The sequence below is a fragment of the Galeopterus variegatus genome, unplaced genomic scaffold (genome assembly GCF_000696425.1).
Source record: "Galeopterus variegatus unplaced genomic scaffold, G_variegatus-3.0.2 Scaffold17, whole genome shotgun sequence".
NCBI classification, from domain to species: Eukaryota; Metazoa; Chordata; class Mammalia; order Dermoptera; family Cynocephalidae; genus Galeopterus; species Galeopterus variegatus.
Window position 1 is genome coordinate 138316 of NW_007726128.1, and position 12833 is coordinate 151148.

Genomic DNA, 12833 nt, shown 5'->3' on the forward strand with positions numbered 1-12833 from the left:
AAAAAAAAAAAAAAAAAAAAAAAAAACAAGAAAAATCTCAAATCAATAATGTAAACTTCTAACTTTAGAAAATAGAAAGAGAAAAGCAAACTAAACCATTTATTCTTAATTTCATAAAGTTGAGGGGATAAAAATGAAATAAAATAATAGATGTACAGCTTTTAACAGTACTTGACAGATAATAGAAATAATAAATCTTTGCTGTAATCAATGCCATTGAAACACTTTCCTCTATTTGGTTCTATGATGCCACATTGAACTTTTCCTCCTCCCACTTTTTCTGGTCACTCTGTATCTTCCATCTTTGGTTGCACTCCCTCCTCCAATCCCCAAATGCAGAAATAGACTTTGGTCGCCAACTCTTATCATGTAATATCTCACAGAGTTACTGAGTCACGCACTTATCCCTTTGGTCAACACATCCATGATGCTCCATATATATCCTCAGAGCCAGAGTCACTCCTAAGCAACATCCTCATCTTTCCAGGTGTCATCTGAACATCAGCACCTTAGGGACTTCTTGTTACCTAAAATATTTCACATTAATGTAACATCTTAGTGCCTCCCAAACATACTTCCCCTCTGGGATTGCCTATGTTAATCAATTAATGAAGAGTCATCCTTGGATATTTCCCTTTCCTTCTCCCTCTACATTTATTCACCAAGTCCCAACTATTTTTCTTTTCCTTTATCTATTTATATGCCTTTGGCATCTAACTCTTTCTTTCCATGAGAGTCCCAAATTTATTGCCTAGTACAATGGCACTTCCGCTCCTTTCTTTTTCCTTCTCTCCCCTCTCTCTCTTCCAGAAATCTTGCCTATCCACAAGTGTGAAATTAATCATCCTAAAACATGCACACACTCTACTCCTCCATGGCTCTTTCAAAACCCCGCCACTCCCTTAATAATCATGCTTCTTACCTTGCACTCTCATGCACAAGCTCACCCCAGCCTCCAGATCTTGTCACATCCATTCCCCAAAAAGCCAGTACACTACTATGCCTTACCTTCACTTAAATCTGTTGGGGACACACCTCTTCTTTTTCATTTTACCTATTCTATCATTCTCTGGGCCCACCTCCAGCTTGTCCTGCTCTGTGAAATTGTCTCTTCCTGCTGCAGACCTCAGTGCCCTCTCCCACTCTGAAACTAGTGCACTTAACCGTCAGTGTTTGTCCTATGGCCCCAGACATATAAGCTTAGTAGGTGCACAGTAATATATGTGACAATCAAATTATTTCCCAAGGGCACAGATCATACTGCTTTACTTTACCTACAAAGGTCATCAAAGTGGCATTGTTTTTTAATTACACCATTACTTAAGTCTTCCCTTTCATCTCAAAGGGCAACACAAAATACCTTCCTAGGCCAGAAAAGGACAAGAGCCTTGTCATTCGGCATGGCTGAGGGGCAGTACCCTGCCTGCAGCCAGGAGCCCCATAGCTGTTTTTATAATAAAAGTTAGTGGTGGGAAGTGAATTCCAAAAATGCTTTCAAAAAATATTTAACAAGCTCAGGGAAGCTTCTTCTGGTGCCTCTGGCCGTGCAGTTTTTTGGGGGCTACCTGGCCTATGCTTCTCCTGTAGGGTTCACGGCATCTCTACCACAGCTCAAAATCAGTGCAAAGATCAACTTAAATCACAAACAAGTCATCTCCTTCGACTTTCCAACCTTTTCGGCATGACAGGGAAAAACTGGCATCTTGGCATCACATTGAGCAGCACAACAGCCAGCAATTTCTCTTTGTCACTAAATCAATCAGCCATTATTAAATTCTTCATTAAGGCTGCTCCTACCCCTCAGTTTTCATTAAGCCACATTTTCTAATGTCTGAAGCACTCCCATTAGAAAGGTGCTTGGGGGAGAGACAAAGGAGAAGAATTACCTTTATTAATGACTCAGGGTATCATTACTGCTAAAGCTCATGAACCCATCTTGGTGTTTTATATTACTGAGTGGTAATAATAATAATACCTCTATTTGTGTAATACTTTAAAATTTCCAAAGCAATTTCAAATGCATTATCTTAATCTCAAAAAACTGCAAAGTCTCTGAGCTGGCTTTGCTCCTATTATTTCACAGATGAGGACACAGGGTCTCAGAGAACTCAACCAAAATTACCATGGGAAGAAAGAGGGGAACCTAGATTAGAAGCCAAGTCTTTCTGACAACAGTGTTCTTTCTACTCCCTGTGGCGCCTCATACCTAGAACAGAGTTTGATGAATAGCTGTTCTGCTTTTTCATGTCTGGGTAGCAAAACATGCGTCAGAAGAAAGGAAATCAGGAAATCAATACTAACGTGGCACCAGGCCAGGCACTCTTCAGCCTGGCCACAGCACGGGGCTTTGGTGGAGGATAAGCAAGAAGACATTCATAAGAGTCAGGATGGAATGTGGCTAAGTCTACAAACCCTAGAGGAAATATGAACTCTGAAATTTTCATATGTCTGGCTTGTATCACCGAGCACAGATTAGTGGTCTGAGTCTTGCTTTAATTTTACTGCTGCAGAAATGTAGGTGAGTGAGAACAAGAGAATCACTGGAAATGAAACTTTTACAGATAAAAACACCTTTCTTTGAAGAAAGGGTTTAAAATGTTTGCACCTATTGCCACCAAAAGTAAAATAAAATAAAACAGAATTGTGTTGGGAAAGTACAAAGACATCAGAGAGGCAACTGTTTTTTTCAAGGCTGAATACTCTGTGCAAGCATCTGGTTTGTAAAGTCTTTACCTTTAGAAGACTTAGTGTTCTACCTTAATTTTTTGTTTCTAATTGTCCATATTCTGATATTTAATCAAGATATTTTAAACCATAGATGGAATTTTGTAATTATTAGAGCTTGATTTTTTGATATAATTATATTTAAATGTCTTTCCCTAGATTTAGGTTGGTAACGGTCTACACACACAGACACACACACAAAAGTGACTAATTCAATTACTAGTGTGATCATGGACAAAATACTTAGCTGCTATAAAACACACACTGTAGAAATGTTTTAAAATGAATGAATGAATAAACGAATGAGTGAGTGAAAATAGAACAATAAAAGGTTGAATTCAACATTGATTCCATCACTGAGTAGCCTGCAGCTGCCCCTCTGTCCTGATCTTCCAGCACCGGCAACAGTATTCTCATTAAACACTTAAGACTTCTCTGGTAGTTGTTTAGCTTTTCATGTTTTTCTTCCCAGAGAGGCTGTATGTCACTTAATGGTACAAAGTATGTGTTATGTGCCTTTATTTGTACCTAGTTCCTACTAAATTTCTATGTACAATAGAGGAAACATTTCAGGATGTAAGACAGGGCAAAGACTATGAATAAGACCTCAAAAGCACAGCAACAAAAGAAAAAATAAACAAATGGGATTATATCAAACTAAAAAGCTTCTGCACAGCAAAGAGAGTGAGTAGGCAACCCACAGAATGGGAGAAAATACTTGCAAACTATACATCCAACAAAGGATTAATATCCAGAATATACAAAGAACTCAAACAACTTCACCATAAAAAACCAAATAATCCAATTTTAAAATGGGCAAAGGAGATGAATAGACATTTTTCAAAGGAAGATATACAAATGACCAACAAGTACATGAAAAAATGCTCAACATTACTAATCATCAGGGAAATGCAAATCAAAACCACATTGAGATATCATCTCACCCCCATTAGACTGGCTATTATCAAAAAGACTGAGAATAACAAATGCTGACAAGGATGAGGAGAAAGGGGAACTCTTCTATACTGCTGGTGGGACTGTAAATTAGTACAGCCAGTACATAAAACAGTATGGAGATTTCTCAAACAACTACAGATAGAACTACCATACAATCCAGCAATCCCACTTCTGGGTATATACCCAGAGAAATGTAAATCATCATATAGAAGGGATACCTATACTCCCATGTTAATTGCAATTCTATTTACAATAGCCAATATATGGAACCAACCTAAATGTCCATCTACAGATGACTGGATAAGGAAAATATGGTATATATACACAATGCAATACTACTCTGCCATAAAAAAGAGTGAAACTCTGCCATGTGCAGCAACATGGATGAGCTTGGAGAAAATTATGTTAAGTGAAATAAGCAGGCACAGAAAGAGAAATACTGTATGTCCTCACTCATAAGTGGGAGCTAAGAAGAAAGAAAGTAAGAAAGGAAGGGAGGAAGGGAGGAAGGAAGGCCGGCTGGCCACAATAAAACATTGAATTTTCAGAAGGAGAGAACAGGCCTATGGTTACTGGAGTTGGGAAACACGGAGGAAGAGGGAGGTTAGGGAGTAATTGGGTAAGGAACAAAAAGAGTATTTATAATATGTAATGATGAACATGCTAACAATGTTCATTAGATCATCACATAGTGTACACAAACACCAATAGTCAACTCTGTTCCCCATAAATATATGTATAATCAAAAATAAATAAATAAATATTTTAGGAAAAATAAATAGATTTTTATGTACATAGCAAATGAAGTGCATTTTAATTAATTGGAATGAAATTTTAATTGCTCAGTTTATTTGATGTCTATAAGGATCCCAATAGAGGAGTATCCTTTCCCTCATGGCAATAGACACTGTTTATTGTAATAGTGAAATATATGTACCTGGTTTCAGTGAAGTAAGAGAGCTCAATTTTTCTCCAGAGTGGAGGACATATATTTATCTCCTAAGGACAACTTGTTAATTTACTGTTAGCTCATGTTTTAAAATATCTTTAAATATTTCTTTTGAGGCATCCTTTCAGGGCACTGTAATAATCATTTGCTTCTCTTCAACCTTGTTTAAAGTTGCATATTTGAAACATGAAAATAGCCTGGCTCAGGCCAGACCTAATCAACGTCCTACCGAAAGTTGACACTCCTGGTTTTTGCTGTTATTTCAGGATTATTTTACTAATTACTGCATAATTGCCCCAGTTTTAGAGTTTGTCCCATTTTTTCAGAGATTTGTCACAATATTCCTCCAACATTTCTCAGGAAAACTTTTTTGTTCTTCCTTATTTTCCATGGCATGTACCAAGAGTACAGCTTGGAATAAGTTGCAGTTTCCAGAGTATTTGATAAAAGAGCCTCCCTGTGAGGAAGCAATATGGAAGCTCTGGGGGGACAGAAATTCCATAGAATCCACACCTGCCACTTCTAGTTTTGCCATAATCAAAATCCACCCATAACACAGCACAGCAATGCCTCCAGGATTTTGAAGGACTCCTGACTGTGCCACCAGGTATGACAATGGAAAACAAAGGCTGAGAAATATTTTAATACTTTAATTAACTGAGACAAGTATTATTGAAAAATCAGGCCAAAAAATTAAGCTTCTTGTTTTTGTTTTTGATATTACTGTGAATGAGTGTTTCTCCATAATTAGATGGTTAATTGCCCTTGAGTATGTTAATCTATTCTTAGTCATTTTTAATTTATTTTATTTATTTACTTTTTAGTACACTTCCAAAGAAGAATAGAGCTTTGTGGCTGGCATTAAAGCAAGTCTGTATAGTCTATGGCTATCAGGATCACAATCTTCTTTCATTATAAACATTGGCCCCATTATTTTAGTAAATGTGAGCATGATCATATTCAAACTGAAGCCACAAATAGCTGACCATTTACATAATATTTTCTTTTTTAAGAAAAAGCCACACAGTAGGAACAAACTGATGATAAGTTTTTCAGGCAAATTACAAGATAAGCTAGAGAATCACAGCAGTGTCTGACCATTCAGTTTTCTCCCCCTCCAGAGCTTCGATTATTACAAGCCAAAGACCATGCAAGATGTTCACTGTTTTCTGAGTTGCCATTATACTAAGAATCATTTTAGTACAAGCTGTATTTAATTGTATTCTATTGACTATTAACCAGATTCCAAATAAATGGTTGTTTGCTGTACTGCAGTATAGAGAAATACTTTATAAGTCTAATGAGGTCTATAGAGGTAACATATAGTTGCAGGCTAACTGACAATTTACGGGCCAACTCTCAGACTTCATGTCATCATTATGTTTCAGGTGACAACTTTCACTCATCAATATTCCCAATAATTATGTGCTAGTGGATTTCAACTTCTGAGATACCTGTTTTCATGTCCTAGGGCATAGTCTGCCATCAACTTTCACCCAAAATTCCTTTCCGCAAGTAGTGTTATTTCTTCTAGCTTCATGGTACATTATCCTCGCACCCTTTTGATGAAATCAGGTGGACACAAAGAGGGAATCTGCTGAGTCCTGAGCAGGGCACTATCATTTGGGAAGGAAACACAGCTTGTAATGCCTGGAGGACTACTGCATCCTAGTGATGCAGTGTAACAATCAAATTGTTTCTATTTTTTTTTTCCTTTTTGTCTTTTTTTACTGACCGGTAACAGGATTGCAACCCTTGGTGTCGCGCCCGTACCAGGGACCAGCAACGGGATCGCAACCCTCGGTGTTGCGCCCGCACCGTGCTCAGCCAGTGAGTGGGAACCAGTCTCTACATGGGATCCGAACCCTCGGCGGGAGCACCGCTGCACTCCCAAGCGGTGTACTCTCCAGTGCGCCACCGGGCCGGCCCACAATCAAATTGTTTCTAATTGTGTGGAGTTGACTTTTGTTTTCAGAAATTATGTAAGACAATCTGAAAGGAAGGAAATAAAAGTATATGAATCTTTTCCAAGATACAGCCAGGTCAACAAATGTAACAAATCACCTCAGCTTGTCCTATGCTTTTTTAAAAGAACCACAGACCACACTAAAAGTCATTCTGACATTACCATATTTCAACTTTTTTTTTTTTTTTTAGATTTGTTAGAAGATGGATGCACTGTCAATATTATGATTTTACCTTAGTCTTTCTGATGACTCCATGTCTCTTACAAAGGCTTTGAAAGTGGTCTAATTCTTTACACTAACCTGAAACTAACCTGCACTATATTGCAGAAGAAAGAGACTTTTTATTTATAGTCACCATCTCACACACATTTACTATTTCCAGTGACCTAAAGAGCACAGTAAAATGTCCTACAAATTTAATGTAGGATAAAACATATGTGAGATAAATTCCTACTTAGGATTATTTTTAAAAAAATGCATAACTCTTTTTTTTTTTTTTTTTTTGTCTTTTTTCGTGTCTGGCAATGGATCGCAACCCTCAGTGTCGCGCCCGTACCGGACCGGGACCAGCAACGGGATCGCAACCCTCGGTTTTGCGCCTGCACCTCACTCAGCCAGTGAGTGGGAACCGGTCTGTATGTGGGATCCGAACCCTCGGCGGGAGCACCGCCGCACTCACAAGCGGTGCACTGTAGCAGTGCGCCACCGGGCCGGCCCTAAAAAATGCATAACTCTTAATTCAACTCAAATATTTATTAAGCATCTACTATAGATCAGGTGCTATTATAAATATAATAAATAACAGCTTTTTTTGTTGTATAGATAAATTCTTTCAGGGGTCTTTAGAAATTTTTTCAAAGTTCATAAAATCTTGTTTTTCCCTTTGTACTTGAAAAGTTGGAAGTAATCTGTCTTCCAAATAAAGAGAAACATTTTCTTCTATCTCATTTCTGGAATTTACCTATGTAATCATCTACACTTCCCACCCACTGTTTTTTTTTTTTTTAAACAAAGCTACTTTTTTAAAAAGTTATTGAAAGCCAAGTGATTTGCTTAACAACATAAGAAATATGTTCAGAATTATGTTCAGATGTGCAGTCTTGAGAGATCCAGGTAGTTTGGGGCTGGTAGGATCAGGGCAAGGAAGGTGAGAACACCTGACTCACAGAGCAGAGGGATGAGAAGTGAGAGAATTTGGCACGTGGCAGGTCCACCTAACAGAGCCATAATAGTAAGGTAAACGTGTAGGGAAGGTGGCAGAGACTTCTGTAGGAGTCAAGTCAGATAAGCATGGAGGCTTCAAGGTGAAGGAAAAGAATTCAGGCTGAGAAGGGCTAGTAACACCCCCACACTGTCAGAAGGCAGCTGTCCTTAGAATGTTAGGGCAGGGGCAAAGGTCTTTCTTACATACATATCCCAATGATAAAGGTTTACAGAGGATTCCAAGATGATAGAATTGTTTATCCACTAGTCCCTGTCACTGGGCATATGTAGATTGGGATGAGGGGCAGTCAGGGAGGAGAAGAGAATGATTACTTTTTTAATAATATAGAGGGAGAAAACTCAATTAAAATTTAGACAAACTTTATATCACTCATATACCTTATCACCTTGATGTATTATAACTTATTGATTATACCTGTTCATTTCCAACCATAGCAACGGAATTCATGATTATTAGTCTATGGGTCCTGATAGGGTATTTCCATAGGACACAGCTTCTCATTTTTAATTTTTCAAGCACAAAACTTTACTATCTAAGACTTTGTGTAGGTTTAATAAAAATAACTTTATGTACCAATTAATAAATCCCTTCCCATTGTAAATTTCCACAGAGAGAGGTTTTGATTACTAGTATTCTGTACTTTACGTGAAAGCATGAGATAGACAACTAAAAAATAGCTTCTTTAGTAAATCCAGAAAAATCACCTTCCCATATAATGTACATGAGAACTTTAAGTGACTTTCACCTTAATTAGACTTATAAATCAGTGTGAATATTAGTTCATTTTTAGAAATAAATAAAAATAGCTCTGATGTATATAACGTCTCTCTGAATGTAATCGTCCTCCCTAATGATATCTCTAATAAACTTCAAGACATATTAAACATAAAATTTCCACAGCTCCCATTACATTATACCTCAATAAACAATTTTTTGTTCTAACTGATACATGGAATATTAGGTTCTTTCTCAAATAAAAATTTTCTGTTTTGATATACACAATCATTGGTTTGTATGATCCCACAATGTACTTCTCAGATTAAAACAAAAAAACTTTAAAACAAAATTATGGTCAGTGGATGGAATTTTATAGTCCTTTAAACTTTCCTAACTGCTAAAAAGTGGAGTAAGTGAGAATTCTATAACTAATCGAAGTAAGTAATGAAACCCCATTCCTTCTCACTGCCTAACTTTCTCCATGAGTTTCTTAGCTTATTATTCTTCAGATAGTAGTTTGTCTTTATAATTACCTTAAAAAATCAGAGTAGTTCTCAACCTAGAATCACAACGGAAAAGTGACCAGTTAAAGGGGAAAATCTATTTAAAAATATTAATTTACAATATTAAACTGGGATCTTAAAGTCTGAGATCCCAAGACTCTGAGAAGCCTATCCAGGAACCTGTAAGATCCATGAAATCTCTCAGTAACTCTAAAAGTCTTTTAGATTTGCTCCAATGTGATGATTTAATCTAACCAGATGCATCCAAAGTCACCATTCACAGAACTAAAAACACACCAGGGTTTTAACAACCAGTTTCTTATGATTCATAGCTCTGGTAGCATTTTTAAGTCCCATGAAATACATTTAACTATGAACTTAATTGAAACTACTCTATACAAGAGACTTTTATAATTTCTTATATCTTTCGGTCTGAGAAAATAATTCTGATTGAGGAAGTAGTTGTCCGCATTTTTCTGTAATGCAAATGAAATAAGAATTTTATTTCCCCTCTATTAAATAGCAAGGAAGCTCAAAAAGTCTACCAACTGACATATCTGAACATTTCCACTTCCTTCTGAAAGATGAAAAATCACATCAGACAGCAAACATATTCTTTAGATTAGTGACAGGTGTAGAACAAGACACCAGTCAGCCTTTATTTTCAGTGTCGGTAGGCATGCTCAGTGACAGAGGGTACAACTCTTCTTTTTCATTGAAGTGACACATATCATATTATCCCTTCATCTACACCTCACCAAGCAGAAAAGTTTCCAAGCAATAAAACTACCTGATCTTGTTTGAACACTAGGCTATTTTCAAAAGATTAAATGTCAGTACTGAAGGGAAAGAAAGATGATGATGATGGTGATGATGATGGTGACAAAAAATCTAGTTTGAGAATCTCTTTAGAAGGAAAGAGGAAAAGTTGTCTGCGTTCTCGTATTCATTTCTCCAGACCAGTATGCTTATACAGGAGGTGAAAAATTTAGAAGTTTTATTTAGAAGTTAAGTGATTTAGATCTCAGTGCGATAATATGGTCCATAAAGCACTTGGAGCTGCAGGGAAACTGGGTGTTAGTGAAGTAAGGGTTTTAAAAGTAAAAATAAAAGCCCTTCCCCCTTTTCAGGGTGCCAACCAAAAACTCATTTCTTAGTTCCAGTTTCTCTTTTCTCCCAGCCAAATAAACAACAACATCAAAGCTGCAAAATTATGGCATTACTCAGAGTACATTCTGGAAAATGGTAGAGTAAAAGGATCCCTAGTGCAAGTTTGGATTTAGGATTTACCTGCTCTGATCCCAGTTGGCAGCAAAAAGGACTAGAATCTTCCTGCCATAGTGGTCCAGATTGGCCAGGCCCCCAGGGAAGCCATCCTTCAGTGCCTGCTTGATGCCAGGATCAGTGGCCTTGAAGCTTTTGAACATGTCCAGGTTCTGCTGCCTGTACTCGAAGTATTGGGCCAGGAGGCGAAAGGCCTCAAAGTGATGAAACTTCCTGGCGCGCAAGAAGCGTAAGATGAAGGCATCATCCGTGCGCAGGAAGCCAATGTCCGGCCTGGTGATGACCATGTCCCGCACCTCCTGGATGTCCTGGTGCAGCGTGTCTGGGTTCTCATTGAGCTCCAGGCGAGCTTTCTCCAGGGTCTCAGGGGAGAGACCCGCTTGTAAATGAGTCATTGTTCTGCTCCGCGTTCCTGAGCCTTCCCTCCTGAAGCTCTTGTTGACTGGCCCAACACACCTGGTACACCCTTGCTGCCACCCCTCTCTGGCCCCCAGACCAACAGCTGCCTGCTTCCTGTCCTGCACAGGAAATGATTTGCCTTGGTGTCCAATCAAGTACCCTGTTGCTCCTGCTTTCCCACAGCTTTCCTGCAGGGGATACAAAGTTCTTCCCCCACCCGCTAAAAACAATGCCCCACTTTGGTTCTTTCTTCCCTTTCCTTAAGAGACGTAGAGCTCTGGAGGGCCCTGCACCCGTCTTCTTGTTCTCTCTCTGTCCTAACAAAATACCCCTAATCCCACCTAGCATGGGGGGTGGTTCTGATCTTGGCACAGTCCTCTTCTCTTCTCTTCCAAGATGTAACAAAAACACCCCCCACGCACATCTCAGCCCCGGCACTGTGATGCTTCTGCGGTCTCTACTGAGGGACGCGCCTGCCTGCGGGGTAACGATGGGAATTCTGATAATAATAAGGCGGCTCTTCAGCGCTGAGCTCCAGGGCGGGGAGAGAGCGTCTGTGCCGGAAAGAAAAACAGAGAGAAAACGAAGGGGGAAAGGAGCTTATGTCTTCATCTGCTTATTCAAAGATGCTATTTTGTACGACGTATTTGTGGGATTTTATTTAAGATCATCATGATCCAATTAGGTGGAGACTCTGCAGATAGCGCACCTTCCCCCCTCCCTCCTTATACAACGTGATCTCATAAGGTACCAGCAGGGTTTTTGGTGGCGCTGGCACCAGCGTGGGCTCCCCCACCCCCACCCCCAACTTCTGCCTTCCTCTAGCCCTTCATTTCAACGGACTAGCCGCGGGGGTGTGGTGGGGGGCGGGGAAGGAAGGGGATCTCTCTGGGAATGTAGATTTCAAAAACGGGAGGAAAGGGAGGGAGTTGTAGAGGAAAAAATAAAATTGTCTCTATCTTTTCTATGAAACCCCAAAGCAAGAAAGAAGAAAGAGCAGCCGGCTCCTACCAGCAAACCCGGAGGCGGGGAGGCTAAGCAATGCGGCACTCTGGCATCCATCGGCGGCGGCGACAGCAGCATCAACTCCGCTCGGTGGGAGAGAAGGAGCAGCCAAGAGGGGCGACAGCGGGGACCCGGGCCGAAGACGCACTCGCGAGCAGCCGCGGCCACATCGTCCGCGGGCAGCCCGCTGCCTCTCTTAGCAGGAAGGGTGGGGACAGCAGAGCTAGGGCCACCGCTGTCCCAGGTGCTCGCCCGGCCCTGCCATTTTTGCCTTCGGGAGAGAAGGGAGGGAGCGAGACCCGATCGCCTGGAAGGAGAAGGCCACGCGAGCGGCCGCAGCCTTTGTGCGCCCGGAGCCGGTGGGGCGGGGGGCGCGGCGCGGGCCTGTCCCCGTGCGCTCCCGAGCGGCCCGAGTCGGGCGCGCCCTCCGGGCTGCTGCTGCGGCTCCGGCGGCTGCTGCTAAAAGAGGACTCGGCTCAGCCCAACTCCTCTCTAATTATCCCAGCACAGATCTCGCTGCGACGTAAGCACTCAGCTCGCGCACGCACTCAGCTCTTCTCTCCCTGCCTTGTTGGGCTGGGACGGCAATTTTGGTGGCATTCAAATATCCCGAGCCCCAGGTTTAGCCTGTTCCTTGTCCCTACTCCCCAGCAGGCTGCTGGGGCCGGCATCGCCTGGCCAGGCGGGGCAGCGACGCCTTCCAGCCTTCCCACGCCCCTCTGTCACCCTTTGTGTGCAAGACCCTAGAGCGGCTGGACGAGTAGCTGTTGTGCATGGTAATTCACATTGACACACATTTAAGAGTTTCTGTAGGAGGTAATTTTGATGTGGTAGGAGTACGGAAACAGTTTGTACTTTCCGCATTTGTTGTTGGCAGAGATGTTTAATTTAGAAAAGAAGACCAAAGTGGTTCCAACGCGTTGTGTTGATGATTAAGCCTCCGGAGGAACTTACATGAACAGTTTTCAGCCATAAACTCTCCCTGCTAAATCCTTTTGAAGAGGATGCAAATGAGCACGGGGTAAAATAATAATAATAATAATAATAATAATAATAGTAGTAGTAGTAGTAGTAGTAGTAATAATAATAATAATACAATGCTC

General features: G+C 40.6%; 1 protein-coding gene across 1 annotated transcript in view; it reads right to left on the minus strand.

Annotated features, from left to right (window-relative positions):
- Positions 1–12463, minus strand: part of CLVS2 (clavesin 2) — an 89522-nt gene extending 77059 nt beyond the window's left edge. The window contains exons 1-2 of the mRNA XM_008566853.1: positions 11737–12463; positions 10333–11279 (exon numbers count right to left, since the gene is read on the minus strand). Of these exons, the coding sequence (XP_008565075.1) occupies positions 10333–10721 (389 nt within the window). The 5' untranslated portion in view covers positions 10722–11279; positions 11737–12463. The remainder of the gene's footprint in view (positions 1–10332; positions 11280–11736) is intronic.
- Between the last annotated feature and the right edge of the window lie 370 nt (positions 12464–12833).